Here is a 26,033-nt window from a genome sequence, read left to right as displayed (position 1 = left end):
TTTCAATTACGGAATAATTGATCAATTAATAATAATTGAAAAGAATTTAAAGAATGCGAATCAATCATTTGATTACTAAAATAAACAATTTTACATATACAGTACGTATGTATGTATTATTTATAAAGTAAATGAGTTGGTTAACTAAATGCAAATAAATCAATTATGAATAATAAAACCACTAATTCTTTTTATGCTGCATTCTTTTTATTTTTCTTTATTATTAAAATTCTGTATTTTAAAAACATTTTCACGCTTCTTTTTTCTTTTTACATCATCATCAAAGACCTGGCCCATCTGTTGGTTTTAAAAATCTTGTTTGCCCACCCCCGAGATTCCATTGATCCTGAAGGAATTCTGCTATCCAGTAGCAACAGAAACAATTATTAGATACAGCCAACAAGAAAAATCTAAAAATGCTACGTGACTATGTTGTATAAAAGAGGTGACTTGTAAAGACGAGGTCGTATCTTATGGGAGATCGTGATGGAAATCAAACTCACTCTCCGCTGGCTTCCAGCTCGCAGATCTCAAAGAAGACCATGAGGTCATATTTGGAGTGACAAGGTCCAGCGGCAGAGCGGGTCAGAGTGCTGAGTTTGGTGGCTGGCACTGAAAAAGAAAAGACATACAGTACTAAACTGGAAGTCCAAATAGGCTCTTTCTTTCCCCCACCATGATGACGCGACATTAAAAAGATGTAAATGGAGAATGGCTGAGAAAAAGCTTGACTGAGATCTTATAGTTATAATCCAAAATTATTTTTTATGGATAAAAGAAATTTCACCTAAGCCACGACAGGAGATGACAGAATGTTGAGTGGGTCTATCAGCTTCTGGCACATCTTGCTATATTTTTATTTTCTTTATATTTAGGAACTATCCTATCCATTTATCACTCTGGATCACATGGTATCCCTCTAAAATGCTGTCGTGATCTATTTCACCTGTGGATGGGCAGGCCCATGTATGGACAGCGCCCATGTCGATATAAAAAGGGAGTTGCATGTTTTTATGATGTGAAATTCTAGCCAAAAATCACTAATTATAGCTGTAGGGATTTATAAAGCACAAGAAAAAAAACAGGATGGCAGGATCAGGAAGCAACAACAGATTTAGAGAAACAAAATAGTCCCAAAGTAGTGGCCCGATTTAAGATCATTTTTTTCTTAACGACAAGATTGATTTGTGTTGAATAAATTGTGCCAGCCTGAAAATTACTAGCTTCTCCAGTTTAAAAATTGGAAAGGTTTCCCCCCACCAATCCCCGACCCCCCCGCTCAAAATAAATATCTGAAAAAAGATACTGGTTTTGTCGTAAATAATTTTTGAACCACTTATGTAAGACTGCACCGTTTCTCACAGGACAACTGATAATCTTTGACAGCACATGCACAGTGGTTGGGAATTACTAGATTACTTAAAAATATGATAATGTGAACTTCGAGTCATTTATGACGCACAGACAAGTTTTTGCTGGTTTCAGATAGCTGATAATCTTTGTGCTTTTTACACATTTCATAGAATGTTCATTGATTATCCGCTAGTTCAGGTCAAAAACCTTTACTATCACCATACAGTTACCCTATGTATGTGCTTACTATGGCATGTGTCTATTGATCTGATTAATTATTAACACTTTACACAACTCGTACAGCCATTCATCTAATTTATGGACCACTTGTGTAGTTCAGGTTTGCGAGGAAACCTATAGCACCCATCTTTGGGCAAAAGATAAGACTACACTATGGGCTGGGCATCAGTCAATAAAAGGGCATCAACCCATTCAATATTTATTAACCCTGGAACATTATTGCATTACAAAAAATAATTGCTGATCTGTATTGGGGTCGTATGACATTGACAGAAGTCTGTGTGTATGGAGTTAGTATTGAAATTCAGACCAAATGGCAGTTCCAAAGCATTATAAACACTCAAGTAACGAACAAGTGGAGGACGTAAGTCACGTGAGCAACCTCTCAAATTTCCACACTCCCGTTTATTCCTTCTCCCGTCTCTTTGTACTACAATATTGCCAAAGATTATCTGCTTCCTCCTTGACAATCGCACTACATTGTTTGTCGTTCAATGAAAAATAATAGAGAACACTATCTGTGGCGCTTCAAAACGTAGTTTCATGAAAAGAACACCAGGGGTCGCAGTTTTTCCTTTACAGAAGGCCGGTATGCACGAGGGTCACTTGGCAGGTGTGCGGGTTTGAACCGGCAACTGTTATTTGGTCACGATTCTTCAGGTTAATTGGATTTAAAATGGGGCAATGGTTTACTCTCACTTCTGCTAGTAAGTCTCCTTGGCTAAAAGAAAAATAGATCATTTTGGTGCTGCTCACCTGGTTTGGACAATGGCATCACTCTGGGAAACTGCCTTCTGGAAGGCCTTAGTGGACTGAAAGGCACATAAATTACTCATGTGAAAATATTTCATGTATCTTAAAGATATCAATTATGGATCCATTAAATCCTGACCTGATGAGGTCCTTGCAGAGGGGCGGGAAAGGTTGCTTCTGATAGTGACCAAACACCTCAAAGACAATGGGCTGGGTCTTGATGTACTCCACGAATGACTTGGTCACTTCCACTGAGATCTAAAGAAAGAAAATCACTTGGACTGTAAAGGTAATGTCAGGTTGAATCTTTAGCAAAGAAAATGAGGCTGTTGAGAGCTTACATTTTGCACATGGTAGAAGCCAAGTGGCGGCCCTCTGCCGGTGTTCTTCAGCGGCTCGGTGGAGAACGCTTCATCGTGGCGGTGGATGAAACTTTGGGGGGGGGGGGTGGAGAGTTTATTCACTGTTCCTAGCAACTCAACTTTAATGTGACTGTCTGAAAATTTGTCAACAGAGATTTCTGTCTTTGTCTTTAGCCAACAATTCTTGTATTCTTTTTCCACCTGAGTGAGCATTCTACAATTACAAAGAAAGATGGAGGTACACACTGGAAAGGAGAGGAATGAAGATTAGTCAAAGTAAAACAGAATACATGTGCGTTAATGGGAGGGGGGGGTGAAGCTCCAGGGAGAAGAGATAGCCAGGGTGGATGACTTTAAATACTTGGGGGTGCAAAACAGAGTGTGGAAGAAAGAAGTAAAGAAACGGGTCCAAGCGGGTTGGAACAGCTGGAGGAAGGTGTCTGGTGTATTATGTGACAGAAGAGTCTCTGCTCGGATGAAGGGCAAATTTTATAAAACAGTGGTGAGGCCGGCCATGATGTACGGATTAGACACGGTGGCTGTGAAGAAACAACAGGAAGCAGAACTGGAGGTGGCAGAAATGAAGATGCTGATGTTCTCGCTTGGAGTGAACAGGTTGGATAGGATTAGAAAAATGTTTCAATCAGTAGAGGGACACCCAAAGTTAGATGTTTGGGAGACAAGGTTAAAGAGAGCAGACGTAGATGGTTTGGACATGTTCAGAGGCGAGATAGTGAGTATATTGGTGGAAGGGTGCTGATGATGGAGCTGCCAGGCAAAAGAGCGAGAGGAAGACCAAAGAAAAGGTTGATGGATGTTGTGAGTGAGGACATGAGGACAGTGGGTGTTCGAGAGGCGGACGCACAAGATAGGCTTAGATGGAAAAGCATGACACGCTGTGGCGATCCCTAACGGAACAAGCCGAAATAAAAAGAAGAAGATTGAGCATTCTACGCTGTGTTCTTCTCGTCATCTTTTCATTACTACCACTCCCATGGAAAGCAGCAACAGTACTGAACTTTCTCTCATTGTTGATAATCTGTCATAACATGCACTGATAAAGACTAAGGTTTTTAGAGATATTTCCATGACCTTTTCAAACTTCATGCAAGTTACCAGTTCTTACTTTTTAGGTCTTGTGAGAGCTATTTTGTGCAAGGCACATTGAGCAACACCTTGAAAGTAGAAACCTCAAAACTGGTGTGTGTTTCTTATGGCGAAGGGTAGCTTTGACCAGCGCATCAAATCTCGTCCCACTGATTGGATTTAGATGAAGATTAGATAGCACTTAGTGACCAATTTATGGAGAAATCAAAAGAACCTTTACAAGGTTCTCATACTGTTTCTTGCAAAGGGTTCTCATAATGTTTCTTGGATTTCATGTCATTGAAACAACAAGTGTTCACCTAAATGGGACATTTGACAGGCTTCAACAAACATTTCCATAAGTGCAGTTCACTCACTTGAACTGGCAGAAAATGTCAGCATACTCGGCCGAGATGCTGGAGGCCTGCAACACGGTGACTCTGAAGGTGAAAGTGCTGCCTATCTTCAGGTGGGACAAAGCCTTCTCTGGTGAGAGCTCCAAGGGAAGATCTAGACCCAGTCCTGAGCTCTTGGGACTGGGTGGAGGCTCCGGGGTAGCTACGGAGAACAACAATCAAAAGCATTGAGTTGGAATTGAGCCCTCGGAGATCACTTGAGGGTAAGTCCTTCCCCCCACCTTCACATGTGTTGTTGTTGACTTCATCTGCAGAGATTCCCATCTCTGCATTTTGACCTTCTCCTTCCACAATGCGGAGCTCCTCCTGGGAGGTGTTTGAGTGGGAAAGAGTGCCTGGTGGACACGACTCAGTCTGGAACTGGAGGAATGAAAAAAAAAAAAAAATTGGGATACAGTGCAGTTCTACACTGCTAGATATTGATAAATTCACACCTCTCTGGTGTCAATCAAAGCTTTTTCTTTTTAAAGCAGTAAGTTTTATTACTGAAAACTGCCTAAATCCAAGATAGGATTAGTATTTGGTCATTGTATGCAACTCATGTAAGGCATCGAGAGAAAGCCAGAGGTCACTTGGGAGCTGGTTTTGAAGTTCACTTTTTTAGAGTGTGATTTTTAGTACGCGTTTCCTCACAAGATCCTACCTTTGATATTGAAACTAGCGGATATTTTAGATAGAAACTAGTTATCACCTTCTCAAACTGTTTATCTTCAAATGAGATTTTAGCCGTGCCAGACTGCCTCACACCTGAACCGTAATCAGGAGCTTCTTCATCCGCTGTAGAGAAAGTAAGATTACTAAAAATATAAAGCAAATGGCATTTTCAATAATGCCCATTAAATTCTGACCTGAAATGGCTTGCACAGCTACCCTGAGGAACCCCTTCACTTCGCCCTTCTCGCTCACGATGGCCACACGATGGACCAGTGGAACAGGATACAGCAGGTTGCTCAGGTACACAAATGCTCTGAGGACAAATAGGGAAATATGACTTAAATGGTGATATTTTCCATCGGGTACAAATGGAGAGCTGTCACTCACCTGCCAACCAGACGGAACCACGGGAAGCGGTCGTAGAAAGGATCTCCTCCAGTGAGAGCGTGGTCACAGTCTTCCACGGCGCTACTTGGGAGCTCTGCGGCCCGATCGTACATTTCCCTCATCAGGTCCAGTCTTTGCCTACGTGGGCAAAATGTCAGAGCAATATTTCGTTACGATTTTCATACACGTCATAGGAATGGAACTCCATTGGAAGCCCCCTGGAGAGGCAAAATCCAAAGTACCTGAGCTTCTCCAGAGTCCAGTAATGAGTGGCCCCGTTCTTTTGGTCTTGCACTTCCACAGCCACGATGGTCCGCGGAAACGGACGCCTCTCCCTTTCTTTGGACTCACTGGGAGGCAGCAGGTCAGGAGGCAGGGGGGAATACAGGGTGTCTGTCAGAAGAACGAACTGGAACTGGACCTAAAGATGTTGTCATGGGAAATTGAATTCATCAGAGAGACAAAAGCCAAAATTTCTAGTGACCATTGAACCTTCAGTCACAGAAAAAAAATAAAATCAAATTAAACACAATACCAAGAGTCAAGCAGAATTTAGCCTGATTCTTGAACTTTGTAAAAGATTAAGCAGAGTGATTATCCTTAGGTGTGTGGTGTGTTCAGAGTGGTTCCTCCCTGATTTGCTCACGAGGATTATACATCCAAAACCAGATCAATAATTACGATCACAAATCCTCGTTTGTGTGTGGCCAACAGAGAGTTTGGCCCATCCATGGTGTCCCTGATTGTGACATCAATTGGAATGATACCCAATTAAACAGTGTACACGCGTACCGATACTCTGGCTTAATTTGAGCAATTAAGCCTATTTCCTATTAAATTAAGACAAGATCAGATGATCAGTACTCGCTGAAAGATGATCCTGAGGAACAATTCTGCAAATAAAAATCGGTGGAAAAAAATAGTTAATTTCTAGTGGTAGTAACTTAAAGGGAGATTTTTGAAAGTGTGTAAACATTTCGCTGGCATTGGGCAAAACCCTTGCATCTCCAAAATCATCCCTTTTTTGGAAATCCCCAGACATATACCAATAAAAACATTGAAAGTCACAAAATTTGGAATTAGGAGACGTCAGATATAAGCTGCATTATTCATAGGGGACAAAAGCCCCAAAAATATCTAAGACTAGTACACAAATAAGTAAAAAAAATTTCCCCCTACCTTCTTTTTCAGCTCCACGCTAATAGCGTTGGCCTCCTTGAGGAAGATGGCGTTACCCCACAGCAGATCCCGAAGCGAGGTGAACTGGTAGCAGCGCCACTTCCTGAAGGCCCACAGAGCCAGCTCCGTCTCACGCTTTGTCCACGGCACTGGAGAGGCAACCAGAAGTTACACATAAGTCCATGATGCAAAATGCAGTCATGTCTATGACTGCATTTTTATCTTTCAGCTAATTTCACCTTCTTCTTCCGATTCCTCTTCTTCTTCGGGTGACTCCAGGTAGCGTGAGTCCACTTGCTTCTGGAGAGCCTCCAGCTTACTCTCATAATCCTAAAATCAGAAGAAAAATGTACAAAAATAATAAAAAGAGACATATATTGTAAGGGCGTTTAATAAATCTTATGCTTACCAGCCTCTGTTGTTCCAGCAGGATGCTGGCTTCTTCTCTTTCTTTACGATATTGATCCTCAAGCTCCTGAAGCCTGAAATAGGATTTGACATTATTACTTGGACTTGGTGGAGGTCCTTTTTTCTTACGTAAAATGTTCATACTTTGTTTTGTTATTGAATGAAAGAGAGACAATGACAAGATACAAGTTGCAACTTTTTTTAAAATTTGATAATAATAATGAAATAATAAAATAAAATAGCAGACATACATAAAAGCTATTAGCTACAATGGCTGATTATAATTTCATTTTATTTAACAAAAAAACAACATGAAAATTGAAAACAAAGGTAAAAACTGTTCTGTACAACTATTTTTATGTGGATCTGTAATTTTATTTAATAAAAAAGTGAGAAAATTTTAGTAGACAAAATACACAATGTAATAAAAAGTTATGACAACTTATAACTAATTTTATTTTGTAATGAGACTATTTCCGCAATGTATTTGGTCAAATGTAGCTAGTAGTACTTGATTTTGTCTGTAAAAATAGGGTTATATAAATAGGGCTATACGGTATATATTTCGTGTGATAAAAGAATTACTGTAGATATAAATTGTATCGGGGTCCATTATTTGAAAAAAATAGAGCAGAGTATATTGCACGTGAAGAAGCTATTCAGGTGCTAATATGTCATAAGTCAAAACCTATTTCGTGATAAGGGGCAGGGCTTGATAGTCTTACTCCTTTTGAACATGTAAACTGTGCCAAATGTTGTTATTCTAATGCTTTTTTCCTTTTCCATCTTTTCATTTTTTTACTGTATTTCCTATCAAACAATCAAGAGGCAATAGAGTGAGACGTCATCGCACCTCTGCTCCATTTCCTGCTTCATGTCGATGCCTTGCTTCTCCAGCAGCTCCCTCTGAGCAAAGGCCCAGTCAACGGGCTCCACCGGTGTCTCGGCGCACGGAGTCTTCTCGCGCTCCATCCGGGCCTGCTCGGGGTCGTTGAAGCGGAACACGTGACTCTTGCCCATGATGATGCGGTTGCCTATGTTGGAGAAATTTGCAAAGTCACATTTTCCCATTCAAGTGGGAGAACATTTTGCAGGAATGTACAAGAAAGTACATGATTACTTTTTTTTTTTTTTTTTTTTTTTTTTTTGCTGTGATACCTGAACGTAGCACGGTGCGAGACGTCACTCGCTTTCCATTAACGTACGTCTCAGCGTCTTCACAAGGCTCCAAAACCACACAACCTGTTTGAATGAGAAGCAATACATTTAACAGAAATGAAATGATTTTGCACTTGGACCTGTAGTGTAAACCTGGCCTTAAGTCTCTGTATTGACATTTCAGTAATATTAATAAAAGCCACCTTCTCCCTGAGGGCTTGTGGTGCTGCTGAAGGTGCAGTGTTCATCTCGAATAAAATGCCCACTGAGGACAATGTCCTGGCGCGCCTTGGCATCTTCACGTCCAACCCTTATGGAGGGAGAGGTGGGATAGATACGTTAATGAAAGCAGAATCTCCCCAATACAAGCAATACAATGTAACTTACTTTGTGATGCCATCTTTAATGTAGTACAGCAGGCACTCTGACATCAACGGGTCCTCGTTCAGATTGACTAGATGCGGTGTCTAAAGCAACAATAACAACAACAAAAAACAGGTAAATTCAGATTTTCTTTGTGATGCCATCTTTAATGTAGTGCAGCAGGCACTCTGACATCAACGGGTCCTCGTTCAGATTGACTAGATGTGGTGTCTAAAGCAACAATAACAACAACAAAAAACAGGTAAATTCATATTTTGAACTTTGGGGAAATGGGAGATGTAAGAATCTCAACCTTTTTGGGGGAGAAAACGCCAACAGTGCCTCCATCTTCTCTCATGGCAACACCCATCTCAGCCAATAAGGCCTCTCTGCGGACACAGAGTCACACTGGGTGTATCACTGCGAGCTGCTGAATGGAGTGCATTGGTATTTAATTCTATTAGTAATTGCTTCACATGTCAATGTATTGTTTTTGTGAATTTGTTAAATACGTGAAACGTGAAAATACAATATGATAAAATTGGGTGAAATGTGACATGCGATTTATAACTAAGCAATAGTATTTCAAACATGCCGGATTGGATGTTATCAAAGTGAACGATTCTGAAGCTATTCCAACTGATGTGTATCATTTTGTCTTTACACTGCTGTGACGCATATACCAATTGTGGAAAAGCGGGAGTTGAGCATCAGAATTTCAGCTGGTAGCATGAATCCAGAACCCAGCAAAGAATTGGACCAACCTCTCCATGCGAATGGCCTCAGTACGCCGTAGTTTCTCTTCCCAAGTCTCATTGAGTTCTGCAATGATTTTCTCGGTTTCCTGTTGGGGAATAAAAATAGATTGTTTACTAATACCCTCACACTATGAAGTTATTTATAGTAAACACCAACTAAAAAGCTCTTAAAACACCCTCAAAAATGGTTACAATCTCCTATAGTAATACCACATGATGTCTGTTTAAAAATAAAAACACTACAACTGTTCCACACCTTTTAAAGTCCTAAACGTACAGTAATGTACAGTAGTACTGTACACTATGTAAATTATATTCTTGTAATGGGTTTTAATGATTTTTTTTCCAGTTTTAATATTTTAGACTTGGAAGCAGTTTATTTTACCCCACCCAAAATAATAATGATAATAAAGAATTGCACCATCCACTTACAATCCTGACATTTGGTAAATTATGTGTGACATGAATATTAATAAGAAATCCACAATAAGCGAACTGGGATGTAGCGAGGAAACATAAACCAAAGAGGCAGGGATTCCCTGTATTATGGTGCCTTGGCTTATCAGTCTTATTTGTTCCACGACCAAAACAACTGAATTTACTGATCTTTTTTGCCATTGAAATCAATTAAAGTGGTATAAAGCTCCCCCCACGCCCCAATTTTTTTTTTTATTTTTTTGATGTGTGTTTTACACTGCATTGCATAAACAAAATAAATCCAAATAATCTTAGTTTTATGCTGTACTTACTGTAGTACAGTATTCATGTGTTGGAGATGTGGCTTTAAGGGACGTGGCCTAGTCATTCCCATCAGGAGATGGAGCCCAGTGATGGCCAACACCAGCTCGCTGCGAGTGTTCTCATTTTGTAAGCGTGTAGTGGAATCGCTCGCAAGTTAAGGTGTTTATCAAGAGCGGTCCAGTTTTCGGCTTCCATGAGACCTACCTTGAGCCTCTCGATGGCCTCCTCGCTGGCCGGGCTGAAAATGCGATCGTGGAGGTTGCTGATGGAGGCGGCGCGACTGGACATGGCCGACAGCGAGGGGGAGGGGCTCATGCCCGTCATGGCATTGGTCACTGTGGAGAGATCACCCCTTTGATTGACAGCCTGGCGATCATTCACAAAGTTCTTGTAATCGCACAGGTCTGTCAGAAAGAGATGGACGGACGGAAGGTGGGAAAGGACGATCATTGAGGAGAAACACCGGGGGGGATGGGACACGCAGAGTCACAGATAAGAGGAAGCAAACGAGGGGGGGAAACAAGGAGTAGAAAAAAAGATGAGAAAGCTCAAATAAATAGAATCGCGGCCATTGCAAACGGACAGAAATGAACTCTTTTTTTATGCTTGACTTTCACGAAGCTACATGTCCAGACAAACGAATGACATGTTAAAGGAAAACACAACATTTAAGTGTCCTAAGGTCTTTGTCCAAAAATATCCCCTCATTTTAGATCCGTGCAAGAGGACACAAAATAAAAATAAAAAAAAAAAACATAGGGCTGGTTGATTAACTGATTTTATCAATACAATCTATATAGGCTAAATCAGGAGAATTAAAGAAAATCCCAGCAGTGGGGGAAAAACATTTTTTTCTAATAGCATCTTGTCATTCGATTTTTTTTCGTGATTAGCTTTTTTGTTTTGGTTTTTTTTTAATTCTGCACTGGCTCATTCCTTCTTTCGTTTCCAATAATTTGTCACCCATCTGTGTGCTTATGACAAAGAAAACAAGAAGGAAGCAAGTCTCCACAGCCTGAAAATTCACTGGTCACTTTTAGTGCTACAGTGCGTGCTATTCAGTCCTTGGCAGCGCAGGCTCTGGACAGAAGCATTGCTCTCCACACGCACAGGACGAAAAATAACGAACATGACGGGCAACTAAAACTATCATTTTTATCAATAATGCTTCACTTGTGGCAACGATGTATATTGTGCAGGATTTCAGCTTTACCAAAGGACACAAACATTAGATCCAAGTGCACAATCAAATGAGAGCCAATGTAGCATGATCTCACCATTACGCACATGATCATACTCGGTTTGATAGATGCTGTAACATTACTTGGAATTGTTTGAAGAGAGAGCTATTGAACTGCACTGCCTAACACTGAGATCGGACCATTTAATATTGCTTTAATTAGAGCTATTAAAATCCCCACTTGTGATTATGCAGCACACTTGTACAGGTTCTGCAAACCCCAACTCCAAAAATGCAACATAGAGGTGAATTTCAGTAAAATAAATGATTGTGGAAAAGTTCAGTTCAATACTTCAATTCAAAAAGTAAAGTTCCTTTAATTATTCATATCATACTCATTATTTATTCATATCTCGGTTTTGGCTTTTTGAATTGAATTAAATACAGAAGTGAATATGTTAATGTCGTAATTGAGATAATTGAATACGTCTTTGATGTCAATAAAAATGAGCGCTGTTTTTTTGTCAAGGCAGACGTAGAGCACTGGAGGCCATTAGATTGTGCAGCTGTAGCTAATGAACTGGCATCTACAAATTCAGTGAGTTTTGGCGGATCAAATTTTACAAAACCATTTCAATAACTGATTCGTTTGCATCATTTTCTATGTTCCCCTGTTCCCATCAGGGGGCTCGTTATTTTGTCTCTCAGGTGTGGAGGATTGTGTTCTTTTGAGTTGCAAAGCGTCAGGCGTGCTCGCATGATACACACGTTGTAAACTGCTGATGACGGGAGCGCCGCACCGATATGCTGACGGGACAAAAAAAGAGGAGGAAGACATTTGAGACTCCAAGTGTCACAGTCATCCTGTCCTGAACGCACAGAAGTTGGAATGAAATAGGAGAGGTGGAGGTCAGTCACACAAGTGCAGGTCATAAGTAAGCCCGAAAAATTTGAGGTTACAAGCAAGTCTGAAGTTACTGTGACAAAAATCAAACAAGTCGGTTTCCCTGCTCAATTTCAAGCAGGCCAAGTAGAGTCACTACTAGGGTTAAGCAAGTTATCATTCAGGTAATACAATCTTGCTCAGTCACAACATCCAGTGGTGCCTCCAAGACAATGCTCTACATAGATTTTTTTTTCAAAAGCAAAATAAATGGCAGACTACATTAAAAATACAGACTTTCAGATGTTAAGCAGTTGAAATCAAGTCACGTCTCATGAATACAAAGTCAACGTCAAGTCTTTCTGAAGTTTTAGCCAAGCATGTCTCAAGTTGAAAAATCTGTGACTCAAATCTAACCCGAATTATGTCATGTCACTCGATTCCCCCAGCTTCGCGAAATACTTGACGCGCGCAGTGTGTGTGTTTGTTCATAATAATGGCATTTCCATCCTGACACTCACTCTCAATGATGTCGCCCAGGCCCTGAGCATAGAGCAGGTCTTTGAGGCGGGCCACCTCCTCTTTCAACTCGCGTACAAGACGGTTGTTCGGGTCCTCGTTGATAACAGCGTTGCAGCGGATCTGTTTGGCGCGGTCAGCGTACCTGAAAAAGATGAAAAATGATCACGTTGAAAACGTAGCACGGGGGGAGTGTGCATCATTAAGGATAAGGATAATTGGGTTGAGGTCAGGTGATGATGGAGCCTGCACCATTTCATTTTTCACCCTAGCAGCCAAAGCTTCAATTGTATTTTTATGAAACATGCTATCAGAGAGTGCTTTCAAACGTTTATTTCATTTAAATCCTACATGAATAATAATTTGGGACTTGAAAATGTTTTACAGAGAAATGATGTTCTCTTACCGGAGGGTACTGAGGGTTTCGTCGTAGTTGATATCAGCAGGACTGAGGGCAGCCACCATGGCCGTACGAGAATTTCCACCTAAAAAGAGGAAAAAGTGGATACTTTCTAGCCCGCTTACAATAGTCTCATATATTTACATTTAAAGGTTTGGAGCTGAACGCCCATACCCAAGTTCTCCCTTAGTAGCCATGTCAGAACTGAATCTCTGTAGGGAATGAAACTCTCCACCTTCTTCTTCTTTTTGTTCTGAACACATTTAAGTCTGACATTTAATTGCTTTTAAAAAGCATACATTTAGAATAAAACTTTTGGTAATGTTCTGTTCAACTAACCTTGTTTGGGGCTGAGTCCTGTAAAAATGTATGAGGAGAGATGGCAACAGTTAAGAACTTTGAGACTGTATACAGTAAATCATCATCTTTTGCATTGTTTTTGTTTGAACAAAAAAATAAATCAAATTCCACAAGTACTAAAGATACCAGATGAGCCTTAACCAACACCTCCAATAATCTCGTCACATTGAATGGAGTCTAGGTTAGGTGAATCCTGAATTCCAGTACTAGAATTCAGGTTGAGAACTTACCTGCTCAGCTAAAGCAGAAATAACTTTGCCCAGTGTGGTCAGAGACTTGTTGATGTTGGCTCCTTCCTAAACCCCCCCCCCCCAAAAAAAATATTTCAAAGTTGAGCAACCTTGAGAAACTCAGGGACCACGTATTGGAACCATGAACACGACATTCTACCTTCAGTCTGGTTCCTTTGGCACCAGTAGAGTCAGCTCGCTCGCTACCAGCCAGGTCCACCAGGCTGATCTTGCTGACCTATGACCACATATGCAATATTTTAAGAATGAAACACTCTTTGACAAAATGACTCAATACCTTTTCTGATGTGTTTTCGCTCTCCGAGTCGTGTTTCTTCTGAGTGAAGATGATGTTAAAGACGGCATGGGAGCGGCTGCTGGTCTCGTTCATGTTTGTGGCGGCGACGGTTCTGGAAAAGAAAAAGAATCTCAATTCATCTTAATAGGAATTGCAGTCAGTCCTTGGCCTAACAACCACAGATATACAATAAAACGGGCAAAATCAGGTAGGACAACTCGTTGTGTTAGCACATTACTCGTGACACATTCAAATGATCCATGTCTACATCAACTAGATGCAGTTTGAGTCTATTATGCGACATTCTCGCTGTCAGACAGAAACCTTACATCCAAATGTGATAAATTTCATATTTTCATATCTATTCATAGTGTCGTCTGTTATTTTAAAACATTATTTTGAAATAAATTGAGTGTGAAAAAATCTACTGACATTCTTGAATGCTTGAACGGTCTGAGAAAACAGCTGCAAAATTCCACCTCCTCCCTCAGGCTGCGGGGGCCATGCACATTATGGTGCCTCAAGATTTAAAGTCTGGATTTATTTCTTCGACAGAAACAAATTAAGTTAGTAGTTGGTTTTGATACATTTGAGTTAACATGTTTTGTTAAAAATTGATGAATAATTCTGGGGTGCAGAAGGAACTGGTAAGACGCGGAGATACATTTGCATGCAGATTCATTTTCGCCTATTAAACTGCTTAGTCCACTCATTGTTTCATTTATTACATCACTTGTGGCTCAAAGACCTTTGAGAAAGACTTTGGGGAGATCATGTAACAGCAGACATTCGCATTTGTAAAGTATTAAAGGCTATTTGTCTAGTTGGAGGGTGGGGTTGACCAGGGATTTTGATGTGGACGGCTGGTGATGGCGGTTTTGTTAGGCCTTCACGGTTATGGACATATTTGTTTTGATCCATATTTTAATCATGACTATTCATCACAATAGTTCATCATGCTTAGGAACACATTTCTACAGCACGATACTTACAACAAACAATATGTAAGCACTTGAGAAGGAAAATGAAACTTTAAAGTGGATTATCATATTACAAATGATGATCATCATTTTAAAAAATTCACCGAGGACCTACAGAATAAATGTTCAAAATAGTGGCCTGAACTGAAGTAATTCCTTTGAGTGCTAGCAACTCACCATGATACTGCTGATCTGTTTTTTGCTCTACTTTCTTTTCACTCAGCAGGGTGCACTCAATTGCTATTTAGACAGCTTAATGAAGTCTTAACTATGCCTTTGCCCCCTGGTGGTTGGATGACTAACATTTGAGCACGTATGCCCCATTAAATATCCAGCAGAGCCTACATTTTACATGTAAACAGTCACTGATGGTGTTGTAGTACACACGCCTGCCTTTGGTGCAGGCAGCATGGGATTGATTCCCGCTCAGTGATGGTGTCGATATCTGCCCTGTGACTGGATGGCGACCAGTTCGGGGTGAAGTCTGCCTTCGCCCGAAGTTAGCTGGGATAGGCTCCAGCTCTCTCCCCGGATAAATGCAGAGGGGGTTGGGTCAGGAAGGGCATCCGGCGTAAAAACTGCGCCAAACAAATATGAGTGTTCATCTGGGATGACACACGGTGGGGACCCCGAACGGGACAAGCCGAAAGAAATACATACGTTGCCGGGGATCAGGTTAATTTAGTTATGGGAGCAAAAATTGTGATCACGATTAAAATTGGAATAATTCTACAGCCCAAGATGTTGTGCTGATGTTAGTGTATGCAAGTAAATATGGGCCACCAGGATTTGATACCAGTACTGACTTGAATGATGCAGTCATTGTAAAACACTATCGATGTGGCGTTCTTTTAATTTCCTTAAAAGTAGTCATGGACATATAAGGATTCCATCTAAAAACCAACCAATACTCTATGAAATTTGGATATTTAAAGGGGACATATGCTGCATTTTGACAGAGGGATTTCAGAGACGCCTAGGAACTACAGTATTCTAATTTTATCCATCCAACCATTTTCTGAACCACTTATCCTCACCAGGGATGCAGGAGTGCTGGAGCCAATCCCAGCCATCATCGGGCAGGAAGCAGGGTACACCTTGAACTGGTTGCCAGCCAATCACAGGGCAATATTCACACTCACAATCGCACCTAGGGGCAATTTAGAGTGTCCAATAAATGTTGCATCTTTTTGGGATGTGGGATGAAACCGGAGTGCCCGGAGAAAACCCACGCAGACACGGGGAGAACATGCAAACTCCACAGAGGCGGGGCGGGAACTTGAACCTGGGTCTTCAGAAGTCTGAGGCCAACGCTCTAACCAGTTGCCCCACCGTGCCACCCTATACTAATTTATGGTTGGAAAATTAGAATAAATACAAATTTTGCCACCTTAAACAGAACTTTGCAACCAAGTAAATTATTAAAGAATAAAAGCATAATAAAATATACATTGAAAAAGGACTGACCGCACAGTCGACAAGGGAAATGTATTTATATACAGAACAAAATCATCCAATTAACTTCAAGTAGCTGAAGAAATCCATATGCACCAAAGTCTATTTTTATCCACTAAAATAGCTTTAAGTTGTAATGGGTGAGAACTATTGAGACACAACACAACCTTTCTTTTCCAGTTGCTTGTATGTTACCTGGCTTTGTTTCCCGAGTCCATCAGGTCCTGAATGTCGTTGTAAGAGGTGACAGCCAGCTTGGACAAGTCTTCCACGTAGGGCCCCATCAGCGGATGCTCTCTCACTCGCAGGTTCCCTTTGTTTTTGGGGTTTAGCAAGTCACGCACACGCTCGCAGTAGATCTCCATGTAGCTCACCTGGGCGGAGGCATCAGATGTGAGTATGCCACATAGCCCCCACCCCCACCCCCAAAAAAACTGTCAAAAGCTCAATTTTCTCAAGGTTGCACATAAACCTACCTCCACAGAGTAAGACATGCTGTTGTCATTATTGCTGTCACTAATCTTGGTAAAAAGGTCCTCACAGAGCTTTAAAAAAGGTTAAAAACATTCAATAATAGAAGTCAAACTTCTTCCACTTGAAATCCAAGCGATATTAAATGTACCAGAGGTATGATGCCCTGTTGGTCAGTCTCCTGCCTCCCCATCATGGTGTAGCTCTTGCCCGCTCCTGTCTGCCCGTATGCAAATATGCACACGTTGTAGCCTTCAAACGCGTGGAGCAGCATCTCCTCGCCGATGTCTTTGTACACTTGCATCTGGGACGCATAGTTGATGTCCTCAGGCTGTTCACACAGAGGGAAATGTGTTTTAAATGGAAAATAATGGATGTTTCTAAAAGTTCAAGTTCACTCGACACTGACCGTGGTGTGAGACCAGTAGGAATAATCAAAGTTGAAACTCTTGTTCTCTTTTGGCTGTTTGGGGTTCAGGATTGCTAAAATCAAGAAAAAACAAAGCATTATTATTTTTTTAATACAAGCATTAAACAGTCGAGCAAAGCTCGCATATCGAATTTATTCAGATTTTTTTTAATTGATTCAACTCTGTCACAATGTGTCCAAATCATTTCCCACAAATAAAAAAAATGTAATTAAAAAAACAAATTCAGTTTATTCATTAATAGTTTATTGTGCCCTATTTCTAAAATTTAATGTTCTTAAATGATTATGGTCCTCTTTAAAAAATGAAAAAAACAAAAAAAAACTATATTCATCAATACGATAGGTTGGGACATATTTCTCATCAAAATTTAGTTGAATGTATTTATTTTTTAAATGATTTATTTAAATGAGGGAAATTCAACTTACACTCCTACCTGTAAAGTGCTACAGTATGTGGTATCTATACAAATATTAGTAACATCCTATGGTTCCCTGCCCTAAAAGTATTGCGAAATAATCAATTGTGGGAGACTTTAATAGAGTAGATGAATGAGCCAAAGTGATAAATGTTTGCATGTCCAGTTTAAACAAGATCATTCGCTGACAGAGACAGGCACAACAGGACTTGACACCGCCCCCCAAGGCCTCCGGTATCAGCTGACCAGGATCCCAAACTTGAACAAGGCGGCCTTGTGGGTCCCTGACGCCCGGGTGATGACAGAAAAGAGCTTCAACACTCCCTCTGTCAGCCATGCAGGCCTGACTGAAGCTTTTGTCTGGCTCCTCATACTGTAAGATGTCGGCATGTTGCATGTCCGCCTGCCCAGCAGCTCTCTGATCAAAACTGAATTTTTGGGGGGAGTTTCCAGGGAGTGTAAAATGGCTGCTGCAAACCAAAATGGCAGACCTCCTGTTCAATTCCTGGCACTGGTCTTAAAGACTTTTATTTCTGTGTCCTGTGTGACAAATTTCCAGGGGGTGCAACTGAGTGCCAAAAGGCTGCTTGAGCCAAAATGGGCGGCTCTCTGTTCAATTCCACGCACGTGTCCTTTAGATTTTTCTATGTGTACCGGACTACATTGCCACCCAATTTTGTGCATATCAGCAAAACTTGTGTCGGAAGCAAAAAAATTTTTTCTAGTCTTCCACCAAAAGGAAAAATGGCTAACACAAATCAAAACTTACTGTTCAATTTCAGGCATGATTCATAGAGATTTTTTTTCAGGATTCCTGCTGTGGCAAATATAATCCACCCAATTATGAAACGGGTTTCATGGGCTCATTTTTTTTAACTTACCTTTTTTTTTTTTTCCCAAACTGACTTTTGTAGTCCCATCTTTAAGACCACCTAATAAACCACAACAATACATTTGCTTGCAAAGATGGGCAAATTTCCGACAAAGATTAAGAATACATACCTGAACTTTCTGTACAATACTGTACGTACATTGTGTACATAACGTCAATAATCACGAGCTGATGAATCCGACTCACTTGTGGTGTTTCCTGTCATCTGAATGATGCATTTGCTGTCCTTGGCCATTTCTCTGGAGTTGAAGGGCCGAACCCTCACCGCCACTTTGACTGACGCCCCGGCCATGTTACTGGTGGCTGTGGGAGTGTGGGGGTGCAGCACTGTTAAACTGTGTGACCACACACGCACACATACGCCGAGACACCTGCGTAGGAAACCAGACTACAATTAGCATTTAATTACTTTCATTGTGTTTTAATTGGCATTTGTGTGGAAATTAAACAGTTTCTGATATTTGTCCCTGGATATGTCCAAGGGGAGGGTGAAAATTGAAAAAAAAAATTTTAAACGAAATCTACTACCTTTCATGTCAAATGAAAATTCATCAAGTGATTGGCTGGGATATCAATTTAGATGGAAATGATAATGATGAATGATGGCATGATAAGACACAGTACCCAAATTTAAGACCACTTTAATGGCATTTAAGAGCACTCATACAACATTTTCGGGAAACTGGTGTTTTGTTTTTTTTTTAGGTACTTTTTAAAACTAGTATGAATATATGAGGATATTCCCCAAAGAAAATAAAGTGACATTTATGGTGTCACTGTGGCATTTTTTGACTTTTGAATGGCACAAAAACAAGGCTGGATAATCTAATTGAAGACTTTTTAAGAATGTCCTAAATCTGATTCGATTGGCTTCAAATTTGTTGCTGTTATGTAACATCTTACTTTAATAGCTAAACTCTTGCAAAAGGGACAAAAGGAAGCTAAATGTAAACACTTAATGTACAGATTCCAACAATCTGGCCTAATTTAAGCACTTTTCCTCGCTACATCCTGGACTGGTCGCCAGTCAGTTGCAGGGCACGTATAGAAAAACAACCATTCACACATACAGTATGAACAATTTGGTCTTTTCAATGAATCCGTGAACCACGGTTTTCGAATGTCGGAAGAAGTTGGAGAACCAGAAGAAACCCCAAGCAAGTATGAATAAAACATGCAAAAGCCGTACAAGAAGGATGAAACTAAGATTCAAAGATTCAGATTGAAGATTTATTTTCATGAATTCAAATTCAAGCATACCTGTATACTCTGCCACCGACGAATACATCAAGTGCATTTTTCAATGGGTGGGGATAAAAAAAAAAAAAAAAAAAAAAAAAAAAAGAGTCTTGCCCAGCTGGTCTGCAAAATTCAGGCTTGTAAATTGCTGGAATGGTCATGGAAGTAGATTAGTGCCACCAGGATTTGAATTTGAAATGTTAAGTGATCACATTTTCAATAGTTGTATTTCAGTGTAACCTTTCAATGTTAACAATTCAACTGGCTACAATTGGCTGTCTAAGGCAGGGTTACTTCAGGTCAGAACCAAAAACCCACCCTATCCAGTTACGCTTTCTTAGTATGTGACATCACGTGACTAAGAAAGCATAACTGCGATTGGCCGGGTGTTCTGCATGGACAGACGGTGAATTTTAGACAGCCAATTGTAGCCAGTTGAATTTCAGACAGCGAATTGTAGCAACTATTGAAAATGTGATCACTTTACATTTCAAATTCAAATCCTGTTTTCTGTAGCATTTCAAAATCAAATCCTATTTCTTACATTTCGAATTCAAATCTTGGTGGTACTAATCTACTTCCATAAATGGTGACACATCCCCGCAGGTGGCGGCACCGCATTGCTTCGGATTTAAGATCAGCACAGCTTTTGAGTACAGGATAGAGATTATTTGGTGGAGCTTGGGTTTTTTCTTCATTATGAGGGAGATAATTGCAGAGTTTCGGAACCTCACACTCAGAGTGTGTGTCACAGTAGGTAGTAGAAAGTGTGCGTCATCATTGTGAGGAGAGAAAAAAAATAGATTCACAGAGTGAATGATGAACACCTTGTTAACAAGCCACTGCCGTTCAACTTGACCCATGCGGTGAGTCAGCACTGCTCACTGCGTGTCTCTGTAAATAAATCATTTGCCATCAAAAGCCCTTTCTCAGTCTTGTTTTTTAATGGAGGCATCACCAAAGCAAAATATATCAGTGTCGAAGTCACTGTTCTGCATTGACATGCTTCTTTTCAGAAAAAGCCTGCTTTCTCTGCTTTTGGGTGAGAAACCAATGTTTTTTGTTTGTTTTTGTTTTGTTGTTGTTGTTTGTTTGTTTTGGGGGGGGGCAACCGTTGTTCTACTGCTGATTATTAAAGAAGGTAAAAATCTAGAAGCATACTCCAGAAATAAGGGAGCATACTTTTTGGTGGAGGTAGGTGTGGTGTTCATATTGTTATTGAACACATTCTGTTGGTCTTGATCAGTCAAAACAGCTCTCAGCTCTCCTTTCAAAACAGCTGGCAGTGAATGAATTCAAGACTTGTTCAACTTAAGGAAATAGAATGTCATCGAATTCACAATTTTTAGTTAATGATCAACGTTAGTATTCAAAATCTTGACTGGGTTTAATCATATTGACTAGGCCTCACTTAAGGACCTCATCAAGGATCCCGATGTACCATTGAGCGCCACTGTGTGTAACTCCTTTCTTTTGCGCTACATACTAAAATATATTGTGGTATTATTAAGTCTACCCCGTTATCTGTAAAGAATTGTGGAAATCGAGCTGTCTATTTCCACTGTATTTGCGAGCCCGGGTAGTGGACGGAATGCACTGCCTCCTCCATCTTGCCGCACCTCAAAAACAGGCCGCGTAAACACAACCCAAATCATCTCATTTGCACGCTGCGTCAGCATGACAACGTTTAGACTGAAAAAAAATCGCATCAACAAATGATATGCAGGCGGAACACATCTGGCTACAGACGAATTTATCCCTCATTTCCCCCCGTTTTGATGCCCTGGCGCAGCAAAACACTGACGCCTTTGGCATCGACACCTCCATGAACAACCTCTTCCTCCTCCTCCTCCTCCTCCTCCTCCTCCTCCTCCTCCCCGTGCCACCAGCAAATAACACGTACAACGGCCATGTGTCGGGAAGCACAACAAATGAGCTCTTACCGCGATGGCGTCGGGCGAGAATCAGCGCCAGGCTCCGCCGGTTCCTATTTTGGTCGTGTCTGGCTTCCCCCGCTTGCAGCCTCCCTTCCCTACTGCGCTCGGCACCCGGGAAAGGAGAGAAAGTGGGCCGGAACGATGGATGCGGGGAGGGTGGGGGCCTGGCTGGCTTGAGCGTCAATTTAGACTCGAACGGGTGACGGCGAGAGGACGAAGGGAGGAAGGTGGAGGCGGGTGATGGCGAGCCGATAAACAGGATGCTCGATCCACACGCCTGTCAGAAAAAATGCAGGGCAAAGATTCGAATGCACGAAGTCTGCGTGTGATTACGTCACAGCAGCATCAGCACCAGCCATGATACAGCTGCTATGGAAAAAAAAAAAACAAACAAACAAACAAAAAAAAGATACAGTATCAATCAGTCTATGCATCGAATTATCTATCTAGCTCGCTAACTGTACCTCAGGTGTCAAACTCAAGGCCCGGGGGGTCAGATCCAGCCTACCACATTATTTTAAGTGCCCCATGAAAGTAAATCCTATGCAACAACTTCATGTATTTTGTTAAAATAGCATCCATCCATTTTCTGAGCAACTTATCCTCATGAGCCACACGGGACTGATAGAGTCAATCCCAGCTGTCATTGGGCAGGAGGCGGGGTACACCCTGAGCTGGTTGCCAGCCAATCACAGGGTACATGGAGACAGACAACAGTCGAACTCACAATCACACCTAGGGACAGTCTTCAATGAATGCATGTTTTGGGGATATGGGAGAAAACTCACCCAGGCACAGGAAGAACATGCAAACTCCACACAAGCTCAGAACTGTGAGGCCAACGCTCTACAGCTGTGCCACTGACAAAAATGAGTTTGACACCCCTGAGCCATCTTTCTTTTGTGATCTGTATTTTTGTTGACTAGGTTTTGATTGGATTTGGCTTGTTTCATGTTTTGTCAAGTGCCACATGTTTATGTTGTGTCCATGCATTTGTTTTTTGCTTCCACCTGTTCTCCTCAGCCCTCGACCTTGTGTCAACCTATGAGCTCCTTGCAGCCACTCACCACTCACTTTCCTGCGCTGGAGTCCTCCTCTTTTTCCTGCTAAACACAAACCTCTTGACTGTCTGTTGAGCCACCAATTCACTATTTAAAAAAAAAAGTGAAATGTGAAAAAATTCAGAAAGCTGATTAATTTCAAAATGTGAATAACTCATGGGGCCTCCACTCCCCGAGAGGAGTTACGCCAGGAAGGGCATCCGGCGCAAAAACTGTGCAAAACAAATATGAGCGTTTTGCTGTGGCGACCCCTAACGGGACAAGCTGAAACAAACTTACTTATCTTTTGGTCCCCTATATGTGTGTTCTGATAGGTTTTTTTTTGTTTTTTTTTTTTTAATTCCATGAATGGCAATTTTCTATACTTCTTATCCCAATTGTTCATAAGACACATTTTGTTATCAGAAACCCAATAAAATGAATGGCTTGTGGCTGGTGTCTGTGTCAGGTGACGGTGGCGTCTGGGTCAAGTCTATTGAGTTCTGAAGAGGCTCATACAGAAGGGTCTCCCATCTTGATTCATAATGTTTGAGCATAAAATGTCTCGTACCGTGTATTAATTTTCATATCAATTGAAAATTATTTGCAAATTAGTGTATGCTGTTTTTATATACTTTTTACACAAAGTTCAAACTTCATTGAAATCAAGGTTCGTACTATTCTGATGTCCTCTTCTATTCATTTGTGAATACAGGACAATATCCATCCATTTTCTTGACCACTTATCCTCACGAGGGTCAGGGGAATGCTGGAGCCAGCTGTCAATAGGCAGGAGGTAGGGTACACCCTGAACTGTTTGCCAGCCAATCACAGGCCACATGGCGATAGACAACAGTCGCACTCACAATCACACCTACGGGATATTTAGAGTGTCCAATTAATGTTGCATGTTTTTTGGAATGTGGGAGGAAACTGGAGTGCCCGGAGAAAACCCACGCAGTCACTGGGAGAACAGGCAAACTCCACACAGGCGGGTCCGGGATTTAACCACAGCACAATATGTCTAAATTACATCGATATTGAACTATTTTTTTGTTCAAATCTTTGTATTTTTTCACATTTGAAATATTTAAAAAAAAAAGAAGTTAACCTCTTCAGAATCACACTAATCTGTGTTAAAACTCCAAAGTGAAACGCTGACATTGAGCATCAAAGTGCTCCATTGATGTTTAAATGTGATTGAAAACACAAGAGACAGGTTCGGCAGCCACAAGCTCCACGGGGAGATGTTCAAATCTGCCTGTTTACCAAGTTGAAGACTCAGAGTGCAAAGTTCATCTTAATGAATACCGCCAGCCTCTTGCTGCCATTAAGGACAAGGAAGAACTCTATTGGAGTGGCTCAAAGATTAACATAAGAAACCACTAATTATTTGACACTGTATTTTTCACCCTCTTGCTAATCAATATATATTTAACCCACCAGTTATGTATGGTCTCTAACATGTCTGATCAGCTCTGATCAATCAATTCAACTACTGTAATTGTCACAAATGTCAGTGTTACTTTGATTGATTGAGATTTGAGTTTGATCCGTTCTGGGACCACACTCGTCATGCAAATTATCTTTCCTCATTTAAATGAATGGATGTTCCATTAATTGAATGTACATCCACCAAAAACAAAATGATGCTTTAATGAGAAATGAAGCACTCCGCAATATTATCCATTAAAACATACAATATTGACATGATTAAGAAGTATGTAAAGAAATGTAATAGATTATGCCCCATTTTTGCCTCAAATCAGGAGACATTGTGCAGGTCCTCCTGTTGTGTGCATCTTGGTCACCTGGGGGCAGTATAAAACAGATCCACAGCTACAGTACAGTATGGAGATGATCTGAGCTCCTCTGTAAGCTGCAGTAACATTCAAACAGTCAATCTTCACAGAGCATAAACATATGCCTTTGAGTATTCTTACATTGTTGGTATACATTTGTTGCTCTACCGTTTGTGTTCAAATTAGATACCAATGATTTCCTTTTTCAAACAACAAGACTAAAACAGAAACCTAACTAACATTCACTCATGTGCCCTTTCAAATGCAACTGTTGAACTCAAGCACGGTGTTCCGAAACCGAAGAGCCCCAGGAACAAAAACATCTATGCAATGAATTGGATCATCCGATGTCACCAGGCAGAGTTCCATAGCTGGTGCGCTGTTATTTACATGCTCCGTACGCGTCCATCTTGCTCCATTTGGCCACATTTCAAGTCTTGTGTCCAGTGCAAAGGCCAAAAGGGCAGAGGGTAGGGTAACAACGGGTCCCATTTATTTACCAAAGGTCTAATTATTTACCCAGCCAAAGCCAGATAAGGACACCTCAACCTGCAACACATGACATAACACCTGGAAGAAAAAGTATCAGGGTGCCGCAAAAAAATGTCTGACTTTTGAATATTGATAAAACAATGTTAGACATCTTGTATCGGCTCTACGAGTTGTCTTTGTTAAATAAGTAACTCGTAAGCTATGAACATTCTGACTTAATGGCAATAAACATCAATTACTGTACAGAAGATTTTCAAGGAGGACGTGGACGGAAAACTTAATTGTTTTGAAAGCGCTGATAATCGCTGCGCACACGTGCGTGCGTGCACGGGTGTGGGTGTGTGTGTGTTTGTGTCTCTGTATATCTGCTGATTGGCTGACCGGAGAGGAGCCTCCACCTCCTCCCCAAAGCCAATGTCACGCCAAGTAAGAGACACGATCCAATCAGATAGACGGGAAAAAAATCAACAAGAGCACCTGCAAACTAACCCGAACCAGTTCTGAGCTGCTTGACTGGAGGTGGATTGTCAAAAGGGGGACCTTTCATTTCCTAACAAAGTGAAACAGGCAAAGCCACAGTATAATATTAAAACTCGGTTACGGTCGATTTCTTAAACAGCTGAGGTGTACTATGATGAGAGTCTGTTAATGAGTGCCATTTTTTTTTTCAATGGGAAAGCCCATTCTACTACTTATTTACTTCTTCTTACTTTACTTTCTTTATAGTACTTAACCATTGTGGTTATTTACTTGTATTGTACTGTGCAAGTCCTTGGATACCACTAACTTAGTTGTTTTTATTATATTTTTAGCATTATTTTTACATTCACTGGAAATTGATATATCTTACAGGTTTAATTTGATTTTGTTAGCAATTTAATTAGATTTAAGAGAGGTTTCTGATATTGCTCAAGTGTATGAGCAAGCATATCTGTTTTGGTCCGTGTTCAAATACATATTTTCCCAGCTCGATTTTATGAAAGACACCCACGTAATTATGATGCATAGGTTTATTTCCATAAAATAGAACGTGATCTGCTGTTTGTCAGTAGTTCCATTGGAAGAGTGTATATCACGGAGTCACTATATATAATTATTTATATATGAAAATGGTATGCTATATTCACTAAGAAAATATTTACATTATTGCT

At 40.7% G+C, this 26,033-nt stretch overlaps 1 protein-coding gene across 2 annotated transcripts in view; it reads right to left on the bottom strand.

Annotated features, from left to right (window-relative positions):
* Positions 1 to 26,033, bottom strand: part of kif1ab (kinesin family member 1Ab) — a 39,675-nt gene that overhangs the window by 12,872 nt on the left and 770 nt on the right. The window contains exons 2-34 of one of the 2 annotated variants that reach the window (XM_061840448.1): positions 21,555 to 21,825; positions 18,559 to 18,743; positions 17,044 to 17,117; positions 16,786 to 16,965; positions 16,640 to 16,708; positions 16,359 to 16,537; positions 13,729 to 13,840; positions 13,591 to 13,668; positions 13,431 to 13,496; positions 13,180 to 13,197; positions 13,015 to 13,093; positions 12,847 to 12,925; positions 12,443 to 12,585; positions 10,063 to 10,262; positions 9,124 to 9,203; positions 8,673 to 8,748; positions 8,384 to 8,463; positions 8,200 to 8,306; positions 7,997 to 8,080; positions 7,692 to 7,872; positions 6,840 to 6,912; positions 6,670 to 6,760; positions 6,431 to 6,579; positions 5,494 to 5,672; positions 5,252 to 5,389; positions 5,059 to 5,177; positions 4,902 to 4,987; positions 4,432 to 4,570; positions 4,172 to 4,352; positions 2,688 to 2,778; positions 2,486 to 2,604; positions 2,350 to 2,405; positions 504 to 612 (exon numbers count right to left, since the gene is read on the bottom strand). In XM_061840448.1, coding sequence (XP_061696432.1) covers positions 504 to 612; positions 2,350 to 2,405; positions 2,486 to 2,604; positions 2,688 to 2,778; positions 4,172 to 4,352; positions 4,432 to 4,570; positions 4,902 to 4,987; positions 5,059 to 5,177; positions 5,252 to 5,389; positions 5,494 to 5,672; positions 6,431 to 6,579; positions 6,670 to 6,760; positions 6,840 to 6,912; positions 7,692 to 7,872; positions 7,997 to 8,080; positions 8,200 to 8,306; positions 8,384 to 8,463; positions 8,673 to 8,748; positions 9,124 to 9,203; positions 10,063 to 10,262; positions 12,443 to 12,585; positions 12,847 to 12,925; positions 13,015 to 13,093; positions 13,180 to 13,197; positions 13,431 to 13,496; positions 13,591 to 13,668; positions 13,729 to 13,840; positions 16,359 to 16,537; positions 16,640 to 16,708; positions 16,786 to 16,965; positions 17,044 to 17,117; positions 18,559 to 18,664 — 3,521 coding nt within the window. In that variant the 5' untranslated portion in view covers positions 18,665 to 18,743; positions 21,555 to 21,825. The remainder of the gene's footprint in view (positions 1 to 503; positions 613 to 2,349; positions 2,406 to 2,485; positions 2,605 to 2,687; positions 2,779 to 4,171; positions 4,353 to 4,431; positions 4,571 to 4,901; positions 4,988 to 5,058; positions 5,178 to 5,251; positions 5,390 to 5,493; positions 5,673 to 6,430; positions 6,580 to 6,669; positions 6,761 to 6,839; positions 6,913 to 7,691; positions 7,873 to 7,996; positions 8,081 to 8,199; positions 8,307 to 8,383; positions 8,464 to 8,672; positions 8,749 to 9,123; positions 9,204 to 10,062; positions 10,263 to 12,442; positions 12,586 to 12,846; positions 12,926 to 13,014; positions 13,094 to 13,179; positions 13,198 to 13,430; positions 13,497 to 13,590; positions 13,669 to 13,728; positions 13,841 to 16,358; positions 16,538 to 16,639; positions 16,709 to 16,785; positions 16,966 to 17,043; positions 17,118 to 18,558; positions 18,744 to 21,554; positions 21,826 to 26,033) is intronic. The other variant, XM_061840449.1, reaches the window with a different exon arrangement.

Source organism: Syngnathoides biaculeatus, chromosome 13, assembly GCF_019802595.1.
Source record: "Syngnathoides biaculeatus isolate LvHL_M chromosome 13, ASM1980259v1, whole genome shotgun sequence".
NCBI classification, from domain to species: Eukaryota; Metazoa; Chordata; class Actinopteri; order Syngnathiformes; family Syngnathidae; genus Syngnathoides; species Syngnathoides biaculeatus.
Note: the sequence above shows the minus strand (reverse complement) of the source record. Positions and strands in the feature narration are given on the sequence as shown.